Consider the following 26459-nt stretch of genomic DNA (forward strand, 5'->3'; position numbering starts at 1 on the left):
AAGGAACTGGCTGAATTACATTCCAACTTTCAGTAGCAGCTGAGCTGTTAGTTGTGCTCTGATTCTGGAACTTACTGTATTGGTGGTCTCGGCTGAAAAGAACCAGCTGACTTTAATTCCAGTAGCAGTATGATGCAACAAAGCAAATGTTGATTGTAAAAAACAAAACACAAAAAAGATCCCCAGAAAACACTATCCTTCTCAAGGCTGGTCGTATGCAATGGATTAACTAATTTACAGCACTTTAGCATTGGAAATGAATGTGACTGAATTAATGGAACTGTTCACCATGGCTTTCCAATCTGCTGTACAAAGTTGATTCTGAAGGGATGAGAATTCCAAGATTTGTGATGTGGAGAAACAAGCATACAGTGAAGCACTTAGCCTCAGTATTGTACTTTTCCTTTTTTCCTCTACCAAAGTATGTGTTGATCCTTATGGAACTCCAGTATGTGCAGTGGGATGCAACAAGTCAAAAAGGCAACATATATGAACCATTTTCTGGGGCATCCCTAAGTAGTTTGAGGAATATGCTTTCAGAGTATCTTATATGTGAATTTTTAATTTTTTTTTTTTTTTTTTTTTTGTTTTCGATTGCAATAGCATATTTACTCATCTCTGTAATGACACTGCCATATGTGAGGACAGAGTCTGGGATCCAAAAATGTGTATGTTGGAGTCCAACTTTTAAAAAACTTTTTTGCTGGACACCTGGCAGATAAGAAGGAGTAGTGAAAAAGGATATTATTGTTTTTTTCTCAGCAGAAAAAGGTCTCTGCCTAAGGAATCCTCCAGTTTTAGTTTTCTAGTAAAGGGCAAAGAAACACCTGCCCTACAAAGGTATGTAAAGTTGGCTTGTTTGGCGAGTCTCAGCATGATACAGTGCATGCAACATCTTTCTATCTTCTAGCTCTTTGAAGAGTAAGAATCCATTATAATTGACTTTCAGACCTTCTTCGTCCCAAAAGGTAAGTTTTACAAAGGTTAGAAATGAGGTGGTGTGATTTATGCACTGCAATTTAAACTGAAGTGAGCAAGATTCTGTGCAGAATTCCTATAATGAAAGTCTAAAAATAAGCTGATGATGGGAGACTTACTCTAGTGGTTCTGTAATCAAGTTCCTTAAGCCTTAACTGCTTTTATTGCAAATACTGCCCAATTTTCTTAAAAGGAAGAGTTTAATATGTAACTAGTTACCTGTTACAAATACAAAATAAACCTATTTAAACTTCAAATTATTGGGCTGAAAAGACAGCATTACTCTAAAACCAAGTTTTTTTCTAAAGAAATATAGAAACTGGTAGCATTCTCCTGATGTCAGCCCATATTGAAGTTCACACACAGTCAACCAAGACACTAACATGCTGATTTGAAAATGTAAAAAGTGACAATGTCTGTTTCTAGGACATGAACTGGCCAGAGATTCTTACCCATATGTTTTTAATGAAATACTCTTCTTTTTCCTCAGCTATCAAAAGGTACTAGCAAACCTAGAGGTAAAGTGGCGCTTGAAAAAGATTCACTACTAAAACCTTTGCCTGAGCTTTCTTCTAGACTTATTTAATTCTTTTGACTGCATTCTTGAGGGCTCCTGTAAGTAGCAGTCTTGCTTCTGAGAGCTATTAAGATTTTGTTGGTTGGTTTGTTGCTCTTTTCCGAGTTTATTTTAACATAACCCATCTAAATCTTGCTACTTTGCTTTTCACTTCTATGCTGTTTGTGAACTATTATTAAATTTTATAGAACATGCTGTTTACCATGTTCCCAGAGATATGCATACACAAATGTAATGATAAATGCTTCATTATAGCCTTATTTCTTCAAATTATAAATTGCACAAGGTCTAAAGGCATTGTAAACTATATGGTAGTTCTGAAGAGGAAAAAAAAAAAAAAAAGCCGAACATGCCATTTATTGAACTAGATGACCGTAAAGAAATATGAAAAAGTTATCCTTTGTGCCATACAGGCTAGACGGTTTCCCATATGGCTTTCAAGAGAAGTTATCCATTGCTAAAATATGACCTAATTTAGTTAACACACTTCAAAATTACTGTGACCTGTCTTTGGATTTTATTTGGAATAGTGCCGATTATTGTGTTTTCATATATATTACCTTTGAGTTGTTTAAAAAAAAAAATAAAGGGAAGTTCTGTGGTTCATTTAATATCAGTCATAAGTATTTGCAAATAAAAGAAGGACAAGTTTGTCTCAGGGCTTGCACTCTCCAGCAGACTGGAATCGTTCTGTTCTCAACCATAGTGTAAAATTTATCCAAGGTTATTTTCTAAGCTCCATGTCATAGGCAGTGATACACCATTCAAAGTACTTCTGCTGAGTTCTTTGTTAACTGATTTTTTTGACTTTTAAAGCAAGCTCATGCAGAACATCCTTAATATTTTAGGGGAGGAGAGGTGTGATTAAATACCATATAGCATGTTTCCATTTTTACGTGTATATAGACAGCAAGCTGAACAGTAATGTGTTTTGTGTTCTAATGGTACCCTTCACCAAGAGATTAAAACTCTTGTGAGCAAAGCAAAAAGGCCTAGTGACCTATACTTCTATCTTGTTAACTGTAAAACCAAATTTGGCTCTATTTTTTCATATGCTAATAAGTGGAAATGAATATATCTTTGTTACGAGAATTTCTTTGGTTATGATGTTTCTTCTGTATTATATCTTGTAGGGATTTGTAAATCCATCTTTGGTTTACATGGTGAGCTAATAAAGGCAGCTTTAACAAAATGAACAATCTGTTGGCCTTGGATGTAGGGTATGTAATTTGTTAAAACATTTTTCCTGTGTTTGAATGTATATTCTTAGCAGTTACCAGCTATATGATGACTTACTCCAGCTAGAATGGTGAGGTTTCGAAACTTAGCCTACTCTCTCCCCAGCTGACAATCTAGGAGAAAGATACAGGGTAAGTGGTTGCAAACCTCTTTAGAAAACTAAATTTGTAGTTTGGTTGGAATGCTGCATATTTATCAAGATAGGATACTTTTTTACACCTGACTTCAAGTACACAGATTCTTTTATAATGCAAACACGTAATAATTCTTTTCATTAAAAAAAGCATTTATCTTTAGGGTTTTTGGAAGAGGAGAAAAATCTCACCAAGTAGAAGTCTAAAATAATAAAAAAAGGGAACATGATCCCTTCTGACAATCTACGGTAGGAATGTCTTTAAACCATTTAACTGTTTGTCCAACCCATCTTTAAAACTTTCTAGTGTTGGACATTCCATATTCACATATAACAAAGAGTGCATTCCAAAGCACTGCTCTCCTTAGGAAACCTTCTTCCTCTTCTCCTCCTGCAGTTGAAACCCAGTACTAGTTGTCCATTTTGCTATGGATGTAAAACCAGTTGCTTTCTGGGAATTCTTTATGGAGCTGAAGCCTGTTCACAGTCTTTCTTTCTGCAAGTTAAACAACCATAGTTCAAGTGTTTTTGTACTGTGAGGTATTTTCCTGAGCGTTCTGCCTAGGTGGTGCCCAAAACTAGCCACTCTGAGCTAGCAGGTTTATCAGTATTAAGTACACTGCTGAGTATATTTTTCATCTTTCTTGCGGTCTTGCCAATTCATGTTCAGCATGTGATGCTCTATATAACAAAGTGACAAATGTAGAATACCACAGTAATTTGGGTCATTTGTTTAATACAAATACATTTTTTTTCACAACAATAAGCAGATATATTACTTTTGTTTCCCTTACCTTCTGTCTTTCAGTACACATTCACCCACAAAAACATACAATTTTTCTTTTGCAAAAGAGAGGGAGTTAAACAAGTAACACAAACTTGTAGTTCCAAATATTATACACAGTCAAATATTTTCATCATAGAGTAAGTTTCATTGCATTATTAGAAATTATAAACGGTTTGTTCTGGTGATGGGGAATTACTATTTTTTTTTCTACACAACAAAAATAAACACTGCCTTCAGACAGAGCAGTGTGTGAATGGCACAGTTGGACTTGTCGAGAATCTTCATAATGCTAATGATAGTCAAAAGTGGTATGTTTATGCCAGTTTGAAATAAACTTCATAATGCTTGTAACTTAAAACAGAAAAAGAAATGTGCGTGTTCATAGGTTAGTAGTATCTTGTTTAAAATTCCAGATCTGATCCGACACCAGATTACTTCTACCTACCTTAATTAAAACTTTGCTTAAACAAGAGTGCAGATTAAGCTTTTCTTGGTAATGGCAGCTCAGAGCAAGGTTCTGCCCTTGTGGGTTTAGCCAGGCTGAATTCCAACACCTGCTATTTCCCTGGGATGCACTGTGGCTACACAGGCAGTTTGATACAGATCTTTATTTGATATATCATTTTCATTAAAAAGTCTTAAAATGTATCTTGAAACTTTCAGTATACTGTTTTTGCAGGATAGAATCCTGCGGTTATTAAATTGATGCAGAAAATTGTGCTTTGTGTGGGAATGAAAAAACATTGGTTGATAAGCAGCTGTCTAGTGTCTGTATTCACACACTTTCCTTATTTGTGAAGACCTGTATCCAAGGCATGTTGGTGTGAATAGCTCCTTGCCCTCTTGCTCTTCTGAAGCAGGTTGCGCCCTGCTTCAGAAACAAATTCCAATCCTGCATGAAATCCCTGAAAGCTCTAGAGTATCCAGTGCCCCTAAGAAGAGAAAGGGATGCACGGACTAATACTGTAATGCTTTAAAAGGTTAAAAGACTGCTTCAAGCCTGCTGTAATCTCTCTTGCTGCTGACTTGTCTCATTGTCTGTCTTGGTAGACAATGTCCCATTTTGTGCCTTTTCCTGCTGTCCAAATTTATATTTCAAAGGGAGAGAAGGAATGTCAACTGAAGTCTTTCTCCATTCTTATATTTAACTAAGTGTAAACTCAATTGCACATGTAGTTGAGTGACAAAATAGTGTTTTGAAGTTGAAGTTGTTAGTATAAAATTTTGCAAGTTGTCTGTTCTGTTGCCAACTCTTCAGTGTATTTTTTTAAATGTACAGTAACCTTGTTGGATGCTACATATCTGCTTTCAGAAGCCTCAGGTATTTTTTTCTTTGAGTTGAATTTTATACTTATTCAAGAAAAAAATGTGAATTAGTCTCCAGTAAACTGTCAAAATAGGGGATAAAGTACTTTCAGTGGAGTCATGATGCTACAGCAGGTCAAAGAACAAGCTGACTAAAGAAGCAGGGTTACTGTCACTTGGTAAGAAACTTCGTGATTATTTCAGAAAGCTCTTAATTATCTTCCATGATAATGATCCTTGTCAGTCAATTTTGCTATGATTCATCAGGTTTTATTGTAAACATCATTCCAAACAGATGCAGCTAGTAATTGTAACTGTCTAACTTCAGATTTCATGAGATTTACTTTTTATCAAGTAGATTTAAACTTTTTGAAAACCATGCCTTTGAGGACTATCTTAAACAAGTGCAGTCATGAGGCATTCCTTAGTACTGTCATCATTTTCTGAAGACCTTCTGAAGTCTCTTCCACAATTACAAACAGAGAAATGATTTGATTACTCTTGTATGTCATTTCAAATAAGAAGCTGCTACAATTCCAATGCACAATTGTATAATTGGAAATATATTTTATATGAAAAGCATGTGTCATTATATGAAAATGTTAATTCAACTCACTGGAGTAATTTAGAGCAAATATTAATATGTATTTAGGGCTTGTTCAAGCACCAAGATTGTGTCCTGTCTAGCCAGATGACAGTCACTTAGTTACAGCCAAATTACATGAGCAATTCCAATACAAAAGAACACAATGGTCTGATAAAAGACACATTTCTTGCTAATACTGCTACTTCCAGTATTCCCTGAGCCTTAAGCCGGTAGACACATTCACAAAGGAATGCCTGATATATAAACTCCAATGCATCTTAGGCCCAGAACCCTGAATATTTGCAAGAATGGGATGATTCTGTTATTTAATTGTAGATATTTGAATGTGTAAAGAGGAAATTTACCATTAGAAACTGCAAGGCTTCTGTAGAAGTCCCGCTCACTTGTAATTGTGGCGGATTTCCCCCTTTGAATGAACCTGTGCTCTCCTATCCTCTTTACTTTGGTTCCTTATTTGCTTGTTTGCTTTTCCTCCTTTACCTAAATACAAGATCAAAAAAGAACTTTTAACTTTTTTTTTTTTTTTAAGTATACATTACATTCAGGCCTCACTTGTCCACGCCAGTACATAACTACTCCCAGTCAATATTTGCTGTTGTGTCCTGATGGTAAACATCACAGGTATGAGAAGTGAATCACAAAATTGGTTCTTTATATATAATTCACCCTGTTGGACACAGTATTATATCTACATTCATTTATCTATTGCACCCTTTAATGCTATTCACACTTCATTTGTATATGAGAATGCTCAAAACACGAAATTCACAACTGAACTCTTGAATCTCTAACACTTCAAGTTTACCTGTACAGAGGGAAACCATTGATTTATTTTTCCAATCAGGAAGATAAAAACTAACCTTTCAGAACAAGGAGATAAAAACTAATGTTCTCTCAAGATACATAGGTATATTCCCTTATGTCTACCTTTCTGTATCATGAATCTTAAAAAATAAACCAAAAATGGCTCCCATCTTCCCTATGTGGCATTTCAGACCTTTGATAATATGCAATTTACTTTCATGTGATTCTGCAGTAAACTGCATTTATTCATTTATAGTTCTGCCTCAAAACTTTGTGTATCCAATTTATGACCAATTCACTTCTACAAAGTAAAACAGACAGCTGAGCTGCTCTTCTAAATACCTATCTACACATTCTCTCCTTCCTGTACTTATTTTGCTGACAGCTATACTTAAAAAAATATCTGTAGCTTATGGAGACATGAGTTTATACTGGTTGGAATTGCTTACTTTTCAAAAATTCAGGCATATTTTAAAACAATGCTACCCTTTAAATGTTTCGAATATCCTTAGTTGACACAGCTGCCCAAACATTCAGGCTCCACTGCAGCCACATGAACGTGTGTTACTGTATGAGGCTTAGAGAGTGAGTGCTGCCATAGAGCTCTTAATACGTCACTTCAGTTAATGCATATAACTGGACTGGTACCCTTTCGAAGTATATTTTAGAAGATAAATAGCAAATACAACTTTTAGTAGTAAACAGATGAAAGGTTTTTGTTTTCTGTAAACAAAAGGATTGTATCAGGTCTGTTTCTACTTCACCAGCCATCCAATTAAAAAAAGAAGAAAAAAAGTACTCTTGTCACATTGGTTTGGCATTGTCTGTTAAACCTGTTCTCTATTGCACTTTCTACACTTCCACTTTCACTACACTTGCTGACTAGTTGAGAAACTACTTCACAAACGGTCACATTCCATACAGTAACAAGTTGCTTTGCCAGATCCATTTTCCTTGTAGGGTTTTGTTTTTTGTGTGGTTTTTTGTTGTTTGGTTTTTTTTAACTGAAAAAAAATGCACAGTCATTTCTACTCTCTTTTAGCATTTATAGTGTAGAAAACACTACGCTTTAGTCTGCAAAGAAGAAACAATGCTCTCTCTGTCAAACTGGCATGACCTCAGGCGTCGTTTCTTCAGCTGCTGGCTGAGAGTTTGTACCTGTCTGTGCTACCGGCACCGCCACTGCGTCCTTGACGTCCGAGGTCTGAGTGCACGAAGAGTTCTTCTCCTCCAGTTTTTTGGCGGTGTCTGGGCAGTTCTGAACAAAGATCACTCTGTTGTAGGCTTTCAACCTGCGCCACAGCTGAACATAAACCTTACACTGCACGTACATGAAGACCAGGCCTCCCGTGAATCCAATGGCCACCACCACGAGTTTTGTCCAAAATGGCCATTCAAGGACACCTTTGAAACAAAACATTTATATTTATTGCCATTGTTGTACATTGAATATTAAGTACTGTGTTTCAGTAAAATATTTTGAAAAGAAGCCACTTGCTAAGAATTCCCAGGAAGGTACCCGCTATTGGGGCAGTTGGGGCTCGAGTAGAAAACAGCAGCAGTTTCCTATCCCATAGGCCAGCCAAGAAACTGTATCTGCCCCATTTTTAACTGACTTTACCACAATTTGGTCAAATAAGAAATGCAAGACCACTCCCACAAAAGAAACATAATGCTTGATGCAGTCAAAACCAAAACATTGTACTGTTCTTCAGTAATACCCCTATAGGCAATAGCTTGGCAATAGCTTGCTTAAGCAAAAATACCAAAATGCTGAGAGAACTGGATACCTAGAAGTATTATGCTCATCTTCAACAACAACTGCTATTTTTTAAAATTGTGCTAGAAGCATGACACTGTTTAGGGTACCTGGAACACCAACATTTACAATAGTATTACCTGGTCCTAGCTTCATTTTGAAGCCAGAGTATAGTAAAAAAAACTAGTGGAAAGGGCTGTTATCTCCTGCACCACCTGCCTTCTTTGACCTCTTTTTCCTGCTGTCTGTGCAACCCCTCTGATCACACCTATACAAAAAAGCAGAACTTATATTCCTATGGAGTAAAAAAGTAACTTTACAGTTCTTGGTGTATCTGTTCTTATTTTTCTCATTGCATTAATTGATCAATCACATCAATACTTACAGAAAAATATATGGCTGCTATAAAAAAAGCTAGAGATGAGAGCACTTGAACTTGATTATGGTATGAATAATGGTTAAATGGTTTGCTTTGGCCTAAATGAAGGTTTAAGATTTTGACAGAATAAATTAATGATGTATTAAGGACAGCCTTCTCCTCATTAATTCATTCCATTGCATCTGCTTTTTTTAACCACGCAGTAGCTTAATATAAAAAACCAGCTACCAGCCTTTCCATTACACATAGTCTCATCACATTTAAAGATTAAACACTGCACAGAAGAGTCGGGCCTCTGTATCAGTGCTGAATCTGTCAGTTTGAACAATTTGAGTAGTTTTGTTGGTCCTATATGGAAGGTCTTTGAGTAATGTTATGCTCACTGAGTGTTGTATTCAAAGTGCCTTGCAGATACTGTGTTCAACCACTGGTGTTACATCACAACTTGGTGATATTTGTGAGTTTTACACTGGGAAGAAATTTTTGCCACAGGCAGGAAAGCAATCTGTGTTCCTTTGGGACTCGGCAGGAGAGCTTCAGTGAGGAGCCAGACTCGACTCCTAGACCTGGTAACCTGGACCCCTCAAAAGAAAATCTTTACTTTTAGCCAGCTGTGTGAGTCTCATGAATCTAAGTATCCCCTTTACTGTTAAACACATAGGAACTGGGCTTTAAAATAAATAAACAAATAGAGACCAAAAGAATATTAATTACTGCAAAAGCACACAAAAATGTTTGAAGTAGCTGTAGTTGTCCCTGTCATGGTAACTGTTTAGTAGTACTTAGAAATAGTAACAATGTATTTAGTAAGGGTACTAGCCAGTTTTTGGTTTGTTTTTTTTTTTTTTTTTTTTTAATTTACAGCAAAATGAAAGCCTACAAAGGCCTTGTAAATCACGTTTCTCCCTAACCACTATTACTCTGGTTAGCTGGACTTGCCAGGCACAAATCCTTTTGATTGCTAAATTTGGTCACAAAATGTTTGACATCCCTTTCTTCAATCCCCTGTTCCTGAGACAAAAGGAAGTAAAACAAAGAATACTTTGCTAAGGTGTTGTAGCCAGTGATGGGTTTTTTCTTTTTTTTTTTTTTTCCCTTTAATAACTGTTTTTAAAAATCACTGTCTCTTTCTTGATGTTAATTATGAAAACAGTACAGCTTGCATCTGACTAAGCCCCATCAGTGGGTACTGACAGTTAGAACCAGCAAGTCACAGCTGGGGCCCTGAGCTCAGATGAAAGAGGCTGAATAAATGGCTCAGCTTTCCTTCAGAATTTCTTCCACCTCTGAGCAGTAAAGATGTGCTGCTGCTTCTTCCATAGTAATACAGGAAGCATCATTTTTTGCTTAACTGGTATGGCACACTGAATTTTGTACCTTTCAATATATTCCAGGATTGCCACATTTTCACAGACTCAAGCTTTATTGGGAGAGACAAAGCTCAGGTAAGCCTAGACCTGTTTCTTCAAGCAGAGCAAATTTATGTGAAACTTGATTCCCTACCACTAGTGCCATATAAATTCTAGAATATTTTAAATATATTTTAAATTTTCTTTTCTACAGACCAGTGACAGGTTTACTGATTCAGAAGTTTACACTTTTATTTATTTGCATCATAGCCCTTTAAATGTTTTGAGAGATACATTTTTGAAGGGATTTTTAAACTTGCACAATATTAACAAACAGTTCTAGTATTATTCAGGGCTATCAGTTTTTCTCCTCCCCAAAATATGTTTATAAAGTGTTTTTTCTCCAGTGTTTACTGTCTTTTTCCCAATATCTCCCATTTAAACAGAGATAATGGAGACAAAAGCAAACTACATACACGTGTCTTTCCACACACCCCAAAAATACACATTTGATTTTTTAAAAGTGCACACACACCCCCAACAAGCAAATTTTGGGCCAAAAGAGTTCTGTTCACAAATTCTTATTTTTGCATGCTGTAAGTAGCTCCAAGGCATCTCTTTGTCCTTTTCTTAGTGTGGAGAATCACCCATTACATTTGGCAAACACAATTCTATACAAATCATAAATACTTTTTGAGCCTACCAGGATTAATTTATGTGATTCTTATGCATCTATATAACAACAAAAATTCACGTTAGCTGTTTTGTTGTGTAAACTCAGCTAATCCACAGAAATACCTTTCCCCTTTTTAAAGAATAGGGTGATGTAGTTGTACTCAAAGTTGAGAGCCATTCCTAGTCCTATCCTCAGGGCCAGCTTTTTGAAATGAAAAAGAGGGGTACCCATTTAGAAGGAAAGCAGAATAAGACTTTGTAGTATACATTTGTCTGACTTACGGAGGCTTGTTACATATTTTCCTCTCATAGGCAAGAAAGGCAAGCATCAAGGGTATCATCAAATATTTATCTAACTAGCAAGGCACAAAGCTCTGCCTGTTTTGTTTTCTGTGTTAACTTCAGAATATAGCACAAAGCTAGACCTTTGTCCCTCTACTGTGCTTACAGTCAATTCAGATTAAAACTCAAAAGCTTTTTATCCACTTTATCATCATCATAATAATATTTAAGACTAAATTTAAGAATTTAAGACTGAATAGACTTAGATTTGAAATGGAAAACAGTAGTTCAGTTTGGAATATTGTTTCCATGTACGGTAAGTATAGTCCAAAAAGAAACCTACTTATGTTAAACACGCATTTTGTTACACATGTTGAGTGTTAACAAACTCATGTTAACATGAGTTACACATGTCCTGTTGAGTTTTCAGTATCTCCACAGATGGAGACTCTACAATCTCTCTGTCCCAGTGTTTGACCACCCTCACAATAAACACACTGGAATAAGGACATTGACAGTGGAATTCTATTTAAAAGGAAGCAGGAATGACTTTCTGTGCTACTTAAGTCCCACGCGAAGGAATAACATAACTGGAACATGGTCTTTTGGAAGTTAGTATTAGGAAGCTTGTTGATGAAAGGGCTCTATTGTGTTTTACAGGATATCAAGGTTCAAGTGGGTAATATAAATGAATTGCTATTTTATGACCTGAACTTGCACTAAGCTGTTTGAATTTGATTCATCTTTTTGTCTGAGCTTTAGAAATATCCTGATAATGGGAGATTAACCTAAGAAGAACCAGCAGGCTAGTTAAGCTGTTGTAATGATTACACCAAGTAGAGGTCTCCCTGCAGGGGCGTAGCATAAGCTTTTAACACTGATGCTTTCATTACTCCTGCATTAAAGCATTTGATGTAGCCATCAGTGAGCTGTTACTTAAGAACAGAATGTGACTGGTTACACAGCTGTATCTCACAACCATCCATTGCATTATCAACAAGATTGAAGAAGGTAAAAGATACTTACCATTGTCATTGCCTTGTTTAATTTCCTCAGCAGTTCTATCAATTAAAACATACAGTGACCAAACAACACAGGTAATTGCAATTACGTGGAATGTGACTGAACAAACTATTTTCCTCCTCTCACTTGTTGTCATCTGTAATTTCTCCCACTGTAATTTAAAGAGAAAAAGTAATTAAAAAAAAAATCAGATTTGTAAAATTTTACAATAAACTTATTAGGCCATTCTGGCTCTTTCTACCAAAAAAAAGCAAGCAGTAATAAAATGAACAAATCCTTTTATTTTGATAATACACATTACAGTAGTATGTGCATTGTCACTGTAAAATTCATAATGATGCCATTTTCACGGGTTCAGAGGAATGAAGAATTCTGTTCTGTTTCTGTCTGCTTGCAAATGACATCTAAAGTCATTTCATTGCAGTACAGCCCTAACATGTTAATAGACAGGTAAAAACCGGAATATTTATTTTAACTTTACCTGATGCACACTTCTGGTGATGAGAGAAGAAAAAAACCAAACATTAGTTTGTAAAGCTATTCTCAGCTATTTTCAGTTGCTTAAAATTAGAGGAATGCAGTTGTGGAACAGCCTTCCCATAGAATAAAAGCATAAGAAATGCAACTGCATTGAGGATTAAATTAAGTAAACTTGAAAAGACGATTATGTGGAAATGATAGTACATGATAGCAGTCAAACAGCCTCAGTACTGCAAGAAGGATCTCTGAGGCACGTTTGTGAATTATGGCACTAAATCCATCATATGTTTGTGAATTATGGCATTAAATCCTATCTTAAATTAAGGCTATTTTAAGATGAAATAGGCTATTCTCTGCATTTGAACAATGCTACTCTTGAGGCGAATTTTTTAATCTCGCTTGTGAAGATACTTTTTTCAGTGCTTCTTTAAAATAAAACCCTTCTCTACTAAAATGCTCGCCTTTAAAAACAGATGAAAGAATACGACATTTAAAAGCGAAATGCCTCAATTCTGATGAACAATCTAGGAGTAGGTCGCCAGCATGTGATGAACGAAACAAGCACAAACCGCAATACAACAGTGCCACCTCTCTGCCGTCGCGCTGATGGAAGACGACTGAAGGACCTGAGCCGCAGCACTGAGCAGCAGGACAGCAAAGCTGCTCCTCCACCTGCACGGACCTGTGGTACACCCGGGGTTTGGTCACTGTTGGTTTTTTAATTTTAGTTTGGTTTGGTTTTAGGAAATAACAAATTTCCCTAAGTTGCTTATGGCTAGCATTGGAGATGGCATCTAAGGTAGATGCCTAGACTTCGACCTCAACCAAGACGGCCATTCTTCTAGTCTGAACACTCTTTGGTGTCTGGTCACATTTCCACAGAGCACGACTGCAGTAAAAGCTGAGGAATATCAGTGCAATGTCACCAAGAGGGCTAAGTCTCTGAAATGCTTCTTCCAGCTGTTACTTTTAGAGCAGTACCTACTGGGCCAACAAATTTCATTCTTTTATGGCAGTTGAAAGCTCACACGTTTCAGAGCTGTTGCCTCAAAACACAATCTCTGGAGCATTTTCTAGCCCTTGCTGGAATTTTACCAACACAAGGCTTAAATAACTGTTCAGAAGAACTGAAACATTTCCCAAGTAACACAAAAAGAGACAGAGCTAGCAGTTTATTTACCAGCTGATACACAATTTCGGTTTCTGAGACATGTACTTAGGAGTGAAAAGTAAGCTTGCGGGCTTCTGTATAGCAGTCCAGGAAACTGGAGGCATTTAAAAAAAGTAATAAAACAAAAAAACAGAACCTTATGTTTGTTGTAGTTCATGTAGGTAGTATTCAGTGGTCAGACCAGAGTGTAGCAATATCATCACAGTCTTCCCATATCATTACACCAGGTTACACAGCATTTGACCTGGAGACTTTCATCCTTTTTGCAGTGAAAATTCAATTCAAGCCCTGCAACAGGCTTTCTTCCGAAGAAAAAAGTTTTCTTTGTCCAGATGGAAGAAAGGATTTTACCTTAACCCTTCACTTAGCTTTGGATGCTTTGTGAGAGATCAGTGCTGGACATGAAGAAGACTGAACTGTGTTCTCAAACAGAATTTTTTTGTCATCTCAATGCAGATGCTACACTGAGCAGAGTCTACTGGAGCAAAAATTCCATGCTAAATTTTCATTGTTGTGTTTAACTGTAGTCTCATTGTAGCCATTTTACTCTCCGTAACAAAAGCTTTAGAATGTTGATCTGAATGCCTAGTCAAATAAAGCTTTTTCATATGGAATTTTAAAGTCAAAGAATAATAACGCTGGTCCCATTACTCTAAATGTAAACATTGTGTAGGTGGAAAAATAAAAAAGACAAAATGAGCAACAGGCAGGATAGGTAAATAAAGGAACAATCTCACAAACTTTTGCTGAGATTTACAAAGAAGGTGTATCATGCGAGGGAGCTAGTGGAAATGGGCTAAAGCAGGCCTTTTTTGCTAACATCCTGAAATCAAATCCAGCCAGAAAGAAGCCAAAGCCTCTCCTTCCTCTCCTGCTCACATGGGCAGATACAGGGGGATCAGAGCACTTGGAAGCATTTTACAGCTCTTCATGTCTCCCAAAGCTGTGCTTCCGTTTTGCCTTGCCCTAACTGCACTCCCAGTTCTCCTCTACTCCAGTTATGATGGGCTGAGCTCAGAAGGGGAAATTCAATTAAACTTTGTGCTCTACTCCTGGTGATCCTTGTAGTAGCTGAGTTAATTTTCTTGTCCTACTCACGTATTTTAGCTTGGCTGAACATAGAGTACTATGTGACTACTCTCACTCTCTACTAGACGAGTGATGTTAGTAGATAAACCTGCAATTTCAGTTGCCCTGGAGCAGAAAAGTGCAATCTGCTATTTTAGGATTTTTGCAATAGGCTTAAATCTAAAATTTAACTGTTAGTGTTAGTACTTGCTTGGATAAAGGCACAGTTTTGTGAAGTAAAGAATGCTTGAATGTCCATAGCAAAGGTTATGAGACAACAACATATTGAGCAGTGAAAGCATCAGCCCCTTCCACTTGTGCTTTGTAGTCCAGGGCTCGTTATAGCCTAAAGTTGGGTTGGTAAGTTCGGCAGCTGCTATCACGTCACACGGTACATTAATACTTCCTTAACCTCTGATAGATTCACCCCTGCTGTATTGTGAAGCTTCTGCAGTTCTCATGGCTCTTTACATTCAGTACCTGGTATCAAGATAAAAATAAATTGCATCACATTCTATTATCAGTGACCTGGAAAAATGTACAACCATCAGGCTGATAACACTGTGACTTGCATGAATAGAATATCAGATGCCACCAAGAACAGAAAAATAACATACAAGTAAGTGCCCAGATGCAATTTCCCTCAGAATCTTATATATTAATATTCCTAAGATTCTCTAGAGACTGCAAGAAGAGAAAGAAATGGAAGACTGTAACAGCCACAGGAGACATTTATAAGGACTTGCAGATTATTGAGTCACTAAATTGATAGACAAACACTGTACTTTTTGCCCAGCCTCTTCTGAAGCACCCCTTCACTGTCGTACATCTGATTGTCACCACCCACAGATTCCTTAATCCTGGCAGCTATACAAACACAGACTGGAAATCATCACAGATGCTGATGGTTTAATGTCCTGCAAATGCAAGCAACCGCATGAATATCACAGAACAGGCGTGCTAAAACACCTCATAACATCTAACAACTACAAGACCTTTTACACAAGTCACCAAATAAATCCACAGTGCAACAATATCTATCTTGAGAAGAAAGCCTGAAATATCCCCAATCCCATTTTTATTTTCTGAATAAGATTTCTGAACATTACATTCGTACTGTGCTCTGCTAACCACTGGAGGGTGGTAGGAGACCGTCTACCTGCTTCGGAGATTCCTAACAAGAAGCCAGAATGAACTGTCAAAGGAAAGAAGCCAGATTGTAAATGTGATCGAACACTCCTCCCACCCCAACTACTACTTACAGCTACTTCTAAAGCACGAGGTGCACCTCAGCCTGAATTCCTGCATTTTACTGCCAGAGAAGTGTGTAATAATCTTGAAAGTGGCAACTGTAAAACTGTACCCTGCTCTAGGTTTTGATTTTGTTTCTTAGACTATCTCGCTCTGAAACTTAAAGGGAACAGTTACTGATTTCATAACCCACTCTTGCAATTACAAAATGTAGTCATGAGTCTTCTGGGGAAAGAAAAAATAAATTAATAGCCTGTTCACAGGGAATGTCTAAATGATATGCAGCCAACCACTTCCCTTTCCTGTGTCATAGCCTGAGAAAATCCCTGATATTTATTTTAAAGGTCCAAAGTTGTCTTTCTGCATGTCCCTTCCAATAAAAGCTTGTTTAGTCAATATGCAACAAATAAATATGGGTATTTTTTAATATCCTCTGAAAATGAATTGTTAGTGGATCTGGAGATGCTGTTTCATATCCTAGAGATCCCAATTCAGCTTCTCTTCTTATAGAGAGAAGTAAATCTGCAATGTTAATTCCCTCCCATGCATAAAGCTTTCTGCAAAGTGGTTTCATGATGGCCAAACGCAGAACCAAAAGCTTCACATTGCTCACACAAAAGCTGTTACCACACCACAAAGTTGGGCTCTGCAAACTTTGCTGCTTGTGTTCCTTTTCCACATCTTCAGATTGTAGATTTACTGTCTGCTTGCCCCATCCATCCATTTTGTGTCCGCATGTTGCCTCCCATTAGTGGCAATTTTCTGGCACTTAGGACACAGAAGTTTGTCTACATAGATTTCTGAACCAACTTCGTATCTACTGCAGGTTTGCAGATTCACACCTTTACAATCGAAGGTCTCTCTCCTGCAGGGGCTCATCACTGAGGGTGCCAAATTGAAGGTGAAGTTAACAAGCTGCTTTGCAATGAATGCTTGGACTTTTAACTCCTGGGTATTTTCAGGAACCCTGTTTTTAAAAATTGCATGTAAAGGGACCTGACAGGGCAATCTGGTAAGGGCATGGCATTGCTAATATTAAATGTTTTTCCTGTTCTGACATTTAGTAAAGAAATGAAAACAAATGTAATGTAAGCTGCATCCACAGCTGGAAGGATCTCACCTAGAGCTAAAGTCATCATGCAACATTTTCTGAATTCTTTCTACAGTCTAAAGAAAGATTTTGAGGCAACCTCTATCTTGAAATAATCATGCCTGTAAAATGAAGGCTGAAGTTATTTACTAGGAGCTGTTATAGGAAATGCACTCTGCACACAGTCCAGGAATAGACAGAAAAACATCTTTCTTATCTCAAACCAGGCCTGAAGGACCTAGCCAGCATTTTTGAAAAAAGCTCTTAAGAACTGGAGCAGTGTATGATGAAGTGAGCCAAGCAGGGAAGATATGTCAGAAGTCTGAACATGTTATAACAGAGTTATTTATTTTCTGTGGTTTAGGGAGGTTTTTTTGGTCACTTGTTGCAGTACTAATTGGCCCAGGCTCCACAGAAAACTGTTCATTGCTATCAACCTACCAGCTGGAGGAAAGCAGCTGCAACGGTAGTTTGCAGGAATGGAATTTGTGCAGTGGGTGGAGGAGGAAAAAATGATAGTAATAAAGGACAACAGGGCTCCACACATGTTGGGAGAACAAAATAGCCTTGTGCAGATTTGCAGTGTTGATCAGAGATGAGACTTCAAACCTTGTAATTTGAATAAAAGCGTTTTGGGTCACTCTGACCATCTAAATGACAGGTGGTTACAGCCTGTGCCTGAGGGACTGCATCTTAGAGAAAGACAAGGCATGCCTCACTGCACCCTGCGCCAGGATGAGAAGTGCCCCCCATACAGTCATACAGAATGTGCCAGGTCTGATGGCTGAAAAGAGAAGGTTTTGGGCCATAAAAACACCTCCTCCATGTTCTGTTCCCCAAACATATCCAGAGCACATTCAGAGAGAGCAAGAACTTAGCAGGCTCACAGAAAACCCAGAAAACATATTTGTCATTGCCTTTTGTCAAAAGATACATCCCAGAGAAGAAACTCTCATAAGGATCAAGAATAGTAGGCCAGAGTTAGGCTCCTGCTAAATTACCCACTGAACACAATAATAAAATAAATTTTAAAAATCCCATGTTGTATGGTGCATCATATGGCCAAGTCTATGCACAACCTTATCTCAATCTAGTTAGCTTATTAGATGAGCTGGTACAAATCCTTCTCTGGCAAACCTTTCTGAAGTTTACATAAAATCTGTTTCTGTCCCTAGATGACACTAAACAAACCTGGCTGGAATTTAAATTAATGCCTGTGGTGTATTTAAAACATCTATTAAAAGTTTAAAACTGAACCAGAAATGGGTGCATTTCTAAAGATAAACACACTTTGATTTACTTTTATGTGTGATATGCATGCCTAGAGTAATAAAAGAACTACATAATGAAACATCTCACTTTGATAAACACCCTAAGATTATAATCTGCAAAGAACTAATAATTAAGTTTTATCAAAATCAAGACAGGGTTATATTTCTTTTTTAAGTGACAATTAAAAGAGCTGGACTTGAGAGATATAATCAGTATGCACTCTTCACAAACTTATGCAATTTTTTGCTGTGCACGTCATCAATTAGCAGACCCTTAAAGAGTGTAAAAAAAGAGGTATTAAGTAATTTGAGAAGATAATTTCTAAAATGAAGTAGCTGTTTTTGCAATCTGGAAGTACTATTGAGAATACTTGTCATTTACCAACTAGAAGAACTTCACTATCTGCATCCTAATCATCCCAATACAAACTAACCAAAAAACCACTATGCTTTGAAAATACAGGCATTGCCAGACCTCATGTCCCTCTCATCAAATGCTCTGTCTCGGACAGAGGCCAACACCAGATGTTTCAGAGAAACATGCAAGAAACCCCATGGCACATAATTAGAGTATAATCTCTCCATATTGGGAGCTTCTTCCTAGCTCCCATCTGCTAGAAATTACTTTACATCAACATATAGAATGTAAAAGTTCTCTACAAAGTGTTTAATTTCAAGCATCCTCTTTAAATGTTGAAACACTGCATTAACAAATTCTTTGTTCAATAGGGGTCTACATGAACAATCTTTGGTACTATGAAAAGCTTCTCTTTCACAATTGCTTCTCTTGCCTTGTACGTAAGATACTTAAGAAAAGGCTCATTGTCTCCTAGCATAGTAGACTTCAGCTACCTTATACATAAAATAACCCTGATGGATAAACTGCAGGCGAAACGTTACACCACTAGTCAGAATCAAGGAATCATGGAATTGTTGGAGTTGGAAGGGACCTTCTAGAGAACTATCACCATAATGCAAAGCTTTTAAAAACCATGGGGAATGCCTGGTACACATCTTGAACTCCAGAAAAAGATTTACTTTAGGTGCCTGGGCATATCACTTTATTGCTCAAAAATAAAAATAAAAAACTAAGTTACATGTGGGCAACCAATAAAGAAGCAAGAAAAAAGGGTAGAATCTATGTCTCCACTAACTTTCATCACAGTCAAAACCAGACGCAAATGCTACTGTTACTTGTTCTCCCTACAGTATTTCTACAATCGTTCTATCTATCAAATGGATCTAGTTTGCATGTCTCTCTTATTCTCTTTGCAGCTAGTTGTCTCCTGCCCCTGGCTACTCTGTCTTTCCAAAAGAGCAGCACATCTAATTGAAGGCATGACATTTTCCTCCAGTCACTAAGTAGCAAATGCCTTTAAATCACAGTCCAACTCTCGAACAACATTAACTTAGACACAAAAAATAAAAAAAACAAAACCAAAAAAAAACCCCAAAACCCCAAACAAAACACCAAAAAAAGGCCAACAAAACAAACCCAAAAAAACCCAATCAATCAAACTACCACACCACAAAGCACAGATCATAATTTTCCTGCAGGGCCACTTAAACTGAAATTTCATTTTCCAACCAAAGCAGGCGGGGGTACTGCATTTTGCAATATGCACTCTATGGGCAATACAAGAGCAGCCATGACACACGCTCAGTGCTGGATTTGAGATGGATTGAGCTGGGGCCAAATTACCCATGAGTTCTTCCTCCACTATAGCAGCCCTATCGAACCATCTCCCAACAGTCTGTACCAGAGTCTCATACACCAAGTAGCATGGGCTGCCTTTGCAGTGTGTTTTGGTCTTAAATAGCATGATGGAAGTGGACAGAAGGCTGGCATAGCATGGTATAAATAGGAAAAGGAGAGAAATTAAGAGACAAAGGTGGATATAGCAACATGCTGGAGATCAGCATCCCATTACATAGTCCTGTATGCCTCTCTACTTTCTTTAGCCCTGTCCAATTAAATTAATTTCCTTGATATCAAATTGTCTAGCCTGCTGAGAAGCATCTTGAAGCATGCATTTTGAAATTAGAGCTGATGAAATAAAACTGGTGACACCTGAAAGCTATATCAACAAATATACTTTCTGTTTATGTAGCTGTAGTTATAAATGATGTACACAGTCTTTTCCAGGAGTTAGAACAGAATATTGGTTATTACACCTTCCACCTAGAAAATATTTTCCACCTAAGCTTGCCTTCTCTTAGACCACTGCAAGCATGAAAATTCTCATTACTGCCTTGTACTAAGTGCGCTTGGTCTTTTTTGTTTGATGATCATGTCCTTGATTCTCCCATCTGATCCATTAGCAATTTAAACACTCTTTCTGGTATGTAAAATTCCTTAGAGTTCTGATTTATATCTTACAGAATAAAAAGCTAAAGCCATTGCCTGGAGAACTTGCTGTGTAACCTGGCCTACAGAAGTGTGTATTATGTTGCTACAGCCCAAGGCCCTCCAGCATCACGTGTCATAACAGGCATGGAGAGAAGTATATCAGTGAGCGGAGGAAGGGTACAAAGGTACCGTCGCACACTAAGGAGACTTGCAAGAAGAGGAGTACAGTTGACTGGAAATGGAAAGCAGCTATATCTGAAAGTCACTGAATGAAGAGCAGCCATTTGGTAGTGCTGGATGAATCTCAAGAACATCTTGCATGTCTTTTTACCTCATTTTCTCTCCTTCACTTTCATAGATCAGAGATGCTCTTACTGATTTTCTTTCCCCTCCGGCCCCCCCATCACCCACTAAATTAATAGTACAAGTGAACCTGAACACTAATTCTTTTTATATGGTTATTATTTTCTTCCTGAATTTGTAAGAACAACTGACCTACATATAGAAAACGTAACTCAACTTCCAAGCTTCCCATAAACAAATCAGTCTGAATCGTTACAAAGATGTGGCTTGGTTTGAATGTCCTTGTATACCAAAACCCTGGTATTTTTAAATACATTGTTGTTTACATATATCTAGATGTATCTTATTTTTGCAACTATATATACAGTATATGCACATGTCTGAATTGCCACATAATCAAGATTAAAAAAAGGAGCTGATGTGCTTCATTATCTATAAATATGACTTTAGCAAGAATACTGATTTCCCAATGAATAACTACAGTTACCTTCTCTGTCTTTTAATTTTCCCACACAAGAAACTCTTTTGATCCAATTAAATAAAAATGAAATAGAGTAAATTTGTGCTGAGGAAAGGCTGCAGTAATTAACACAAAACTACAGCCTAGTGTTCTGGCAGAGAGCTGAGGGAAGCTATTCATTCTGAAAGACCTCCAACAAATGCCGTACATTCCAATTTTGCCACATACAAGTTGGAGTAGATGAATAAAGATCTGAATAATTCCTGGAGAAAAAGTTTCTCTCTTATTTTTTTTTTTTTTTCAAATGATCTAAATAAAATGCAATAGGAATAAAAATAAATTAAGACTAAAAATTATAAAATATACTGAATAAATTGATAATTATCAGTTTATGATTATTTGATCATAATTTAGATCAAGTACTGTATTACTATGTTCAAGAGAACATCACTATGTTCAAGACAAACCATATTTTGTATGCGTTGCACCAACAAGCAAGCATCAGCCTGTGAACTAAAACTCAGTTCAGATCATTCTCACATCAATAGATCCCAGGCAAAATAAATTTGAGGTAAATAACCGCTGTAAAATTGTATGTGTTAGTTATGTGAGAGATTAATACATACATTAATCAGATCATGAATAGCAGCCCACTCCCATTACAGCTGGTAAAATCCCTAGCTTCAAAATTAAACAGAAAAAATTTTACAAAAGTCCATGAATAAAAATGACTGGTTTAGGTCACTGCCTGGCTTGATTATGCTCTTTGTATTTTATATTACTACCTATACATTCTGTGTCAGGGCACCGTTCCATTTACATTTTCTTTAGATGTAATGCCAGTATCAAGAGCTTTCATAATTATTTTCAATGCTTCAACTACCCAGCCCCTCATCTGTTATAACTATTGATGAGGCCAAGCTGTAAAAACAGAACACTGAAAGAGCTGAAATTAAAAAAATGAAAAAGAGACCCCAAATACATAAAAAATAACTGAGAGGCTGATGAACTGCAGGATAAGGTAGGACCCTTTAAGTAAAATGAACATGAAACCTTTTGATGCAATTTGCCTCTGTAAAACAGCTCAGACCAACTGTTTATTTCAGGCTCAGAAAGCACAGAAGGATTTGTACCTTCCAGATCTCATGTTCACGGTTCTGTGCAACAGCGGATAACAGCCCTAATACCCAGAGCTGGACAATCTCCTGAATTCCTTTTGCTTTTGTAAATGCTACCAAGCAGCAGAGGTAGCAAATTTGGTTACTAGCAGCTGATTAAAAGAGGAAGCAGTCATCATTTCATTTTCTGGTACAAATTTTTGTTTGTTTGTTTCTTAAAATAATGCAAGTTCAAAGCAATGATAATACAAACATCTTGTTCCCCCTCGAGGAAGGATGCTGCACATGGGGTTGCTCCCAGCAAAGGATTACAGTAAGATGGCTTTTTGCAAGCCCAAGGATGTGTTATGATGGTTTCAAGGTACGAGGCATGAGAGGTCAGCATCACTAGTCAGTGTTCCACGGGAACTGGAACAGATGCATGAATAAAAGCTGTGTTGAATGGAAGAGAAAGAAAAATGGAGATGGAAAGCTAACCCAAATTCTACCACTATGAGAAAGGAAAGATCTGTTATTCTTGTTACAGCACAAAATGCAAGACAACGTTACTCTGCGAACTACAGCATGTTATATATATACAAATAAATTAGCAGTAATGCTCTACTAATCTCTCTCAAAAATTAGGAATACAGCTGTCTGAACAAAGCAGTCCCTTGCATCCTTGAGGCATCACGATAGGATATAAAAGCTATAGAATTATTTTTATTTTAAAAGCTTTAATATACACGTCCTCCCTTGAGCACAAAGTTATTCCCTATAATGACATGATAGCCAATAAGAAAGTAATAGCTTTGTGCCTTTGTGCATACTGGTGAAGTGTCTGACACCACATATTACAAGAAATGATTTGAGGCTAGCAATGTTTTGAGATAGTTTACTGGAAGAAAGAAAACACAGGAGCGGGTTGCCTTGACGACGCTGTGCCGCTGCACCAGAAATCAAAAGGAAATGTTGGATCTTCTGCTATGTTAAGGATTGCAAAGTATTCACCAAACTGAGTTAAAAGAGAACTAATCCCACAGCAAGTCAGTGTTACCTGACCTATGCAATATTAGCTATCACTTCTTATCATGAGCCTTATTACAAAACTGATAAAAAAGCCAGATGGTTCATACTTCCTAGCACAGGGCAATAAGAAGTAAACAGCGAGTGATACAGTAATGAGTGCTCAAAGTTTCTTTTTTATTCCTGGGAGATTGTGCAGGTCACTTCTGGTTCTGAGAGTTTACTCAGCAGAAGAAGTGGTTTCTAATGGTGACCACTTTTGATTTCGTAGCAGGATTTCACAAAGATGTCTCTGCAGGCTATATCACTTTTGGCAGTGATCGCCATATTCTTAAATAAAGAATGTAAACACAAATTAACCAGCTAGCATTGAACCAAAAATAAATCAAGACCCTTAACATATTTTGCTGTCACTTAATTTATCATGCATGCTACCAGATTTTACAAAAATAAGATTTATCCACAAAGCACCCAGTTCTTTCAGGCAGTCATATTTTTAAATACTTACTCTTTTTATAGGACTAGATTGAGCACAGAGAAGGGAGCTGAATCTGGCTCTCTCACACATTAGCTAAGAGCTCTAACAACTGGATTTAGAGTCATGTAGGTGATGACTGTTTTGTTAAAAAAGGCACCCTATGCAGTTTGAACTCCAACAGGGGGAGCAGAAGAAGATGTGTCTCTACTCCACAGTGAAGCATTAAGTCTGGGAGAGAAATGGGTCTTAAAGATTCACTTTAGACTTTCCTTTTGTCTCTCATAGCTCTCAAAGCAGCATTCTGAGTTTCTTCTTTTGCTTCCATAGGTGATTCGCTTTTTTTTTTTAAGGGGCCTGTGGAATTACTGATTTCTCTGTCTGACAGCTGGGCATCACCCACAAGCTGTCTGCTGGCTTCAGCCCTACATCTTAATTGGCTACACAGCTCTTGCTGATCTGATGATCTTGTGACAAACAGAGTATCTTTAACCTAGTATAGTATAACTAAATATTTTCTTTTGATCCAATTGCATCACAACAAACTGCTGAAATCTTCCCCAAACTGATTTAACCAGTGTCCTGGTTTGAGGTAAAACAGAACTAATTTTCTGTTCAGTAATTTTCCCTTGTTAGCTGGGCCTCTTCTAACTAACTAAACTCTGAAATTAACGGCATATTGTTCAGAAACTGCTCGCTCTCATAGTGATAAGACCTGATAATACCAAGGAACGGTATGCAGAGAGGCCCTTGCTTATACTTATTGCTATAACAACCAAGGTCAGGTAAATTTGTTATTTGCCCCATTGGAGGGTCGGAAGCGGAAAAGCGTAGAGGGGTCACACCTGTAGGGAGGAGCGGACAGGACAGGTGACCCAAAACTGACCAACAGGGTATTCCATCCCATCTGCATCATGCTCAGTATAAAAGCTGAGGGATCAAAGGGTCATCTCTCTTCCTTCAATGGCCGACATCTGAGGAGGACCCTGTCTGTTCGTCTGCCTTTGATCCCGATCCGAGCAATCCTGACTCCAGATCCGGAATCCAGCTCCTGTCCATCACCGAGTCCAGCCTGGGACTTTTCCCTTGTGCCTGCCGGTGACGTGATCATCACCCTGGGAGCTTGATACGGTTTTGTATATACTGTATATATATATATTTTTTTTTCTTTTCTTTTTTTTTTTTTTATTATTTATTATTTCATTATTTATTAATATTTTCATTAAAGTAGTTTAGTTTTTTCTAAACTCATAATTTTTTTTTATCTCTTCCTCTCCTCTCTTTTCCTTAGGGGGGGGGGAGGGGCCATCTGTCGCTCTGATTGGTTAATATGGTCAAAACCACGACAGATTTATTGGCGCCCAACGTGGGGCTCGACTGTGGTACGACTAGAGCTCTGGTAGATTGTCTAAATAGTTTGAATTCCAGCTTTCTCCGGGATTAAAACAGACAGCTCACATCATGTTTTTAGACAGGATATTGTATCATATCTTGATGGGGATTTCGTCCAGATTACTTGATTCGGCACTGTATAATTTGCCTTATGTGTTGTATAATTTACTTGCTCTTTGTGTCTGTATGCGGTGGTTCAAACGTGGTATTCTGGTATTGTGTTTGATCCTGATCCATACCGTGATTGAATGGCTGGTTTCTTTACCTAGATTCCTCGGGCATTTTGTACTGAATTCTGTTGCTAATTATACTTCGAATTTTACCTTGGGAATGTTTACTTCACCCTTTACTGCTTATGCGAATACGTCATCATCAGAGACAGAGGATGCAGCCCCTTTGAATAGTGTGAATGACAGCTGCATTCTTAAAATCATTATTTTAGTGTCAATTTTGCTGCATGGGCTGCAGGGGTGGTTTCTCTTTAAATCTTGGCGCAGACTTGCGATATGCACTGACACTGACCTTACTCGGACTCCATCCGCACCGGTACAAGTTGCTCCGGTGACCAGAAGGAAACGGAGGAGGTCAGCTCAGCCCTCTGTCCCTAGTGACAAACAGCAAGTAAGGCCAGACAGCAGGGGAGAGGACTTTTCTGACGGAGATGCAGAGGAGGGTTCTTCTAGAGCTGATAAGGGAGAGGCTCCTGTGCCAGCAAGGGAGGAGGACTCAGACACAGAGATAATCATTAAATCCTTCTCTATGAAGGATTTGCGGAATATAAGAAAGGATTTTAGCCGTAATGATGGTGAGACACTTGTCTCCTGGTTGCTCCGATGCTGGGATAATGGAGCTGGTTGCATGGAATTAGACGGTGCAGAAGCTAAGCAGTTAGGAAACCTGTCCAAAGAGGCCGGTATAGATAAAGCTCTTGGGGAAAAGTCACAGACTCTCAGTCTCTGGAGACGACTCTTATCAGCTGTAAAGGACAGATACCCCTTTAAGGATGATATTGAATGCTCCCCAAGTAAATGGACCAACATAGAGAAAGGTATTAAGTACCTGAGAGAATTGGCTGTGAAAGAGGTGATTTATGGTGACTGGGATAAAACTGTAAATCCTGATGAGATG

The 26459-nt window shown here is 37.7% G+C and overlaps 1 protein-coding gene across 1 annotated transcript in view; it reads right to left on the reverse strand.

Moving 5' to 3' along the window:
• Window positions 1–7532: 7532 nt before the first annotated feature.
• Window positions 7533–26459, reverse strand: part of MARCHF1 (membrane associated ring-CH-type finger 1) — a 147358-nt gene continuing 128431 nt past the window's right edge. Inside the window, 2 exon segments of the mRNA XM_074148111.1 lie at window positions 7533–7834; window positions 11901–12048. Coding sequence (XP_074004212.1) covers window positions 7533–7834; window positions 11901–12048 — 450 coding nt within the window.

Source organism: Numenius arquata, chromosome 5, assembly GCF_964106895.1.
Source record: "Numenius arquata chromosome 5, bNumArq3.hap1.1, whole genome shotgun sequence".
Lineage (NCBI taxonomy): Eukaryota > Metazoa > Chordata > Aves > Charadriiformes > Scolopacidae > Numenius > Numenius arquata.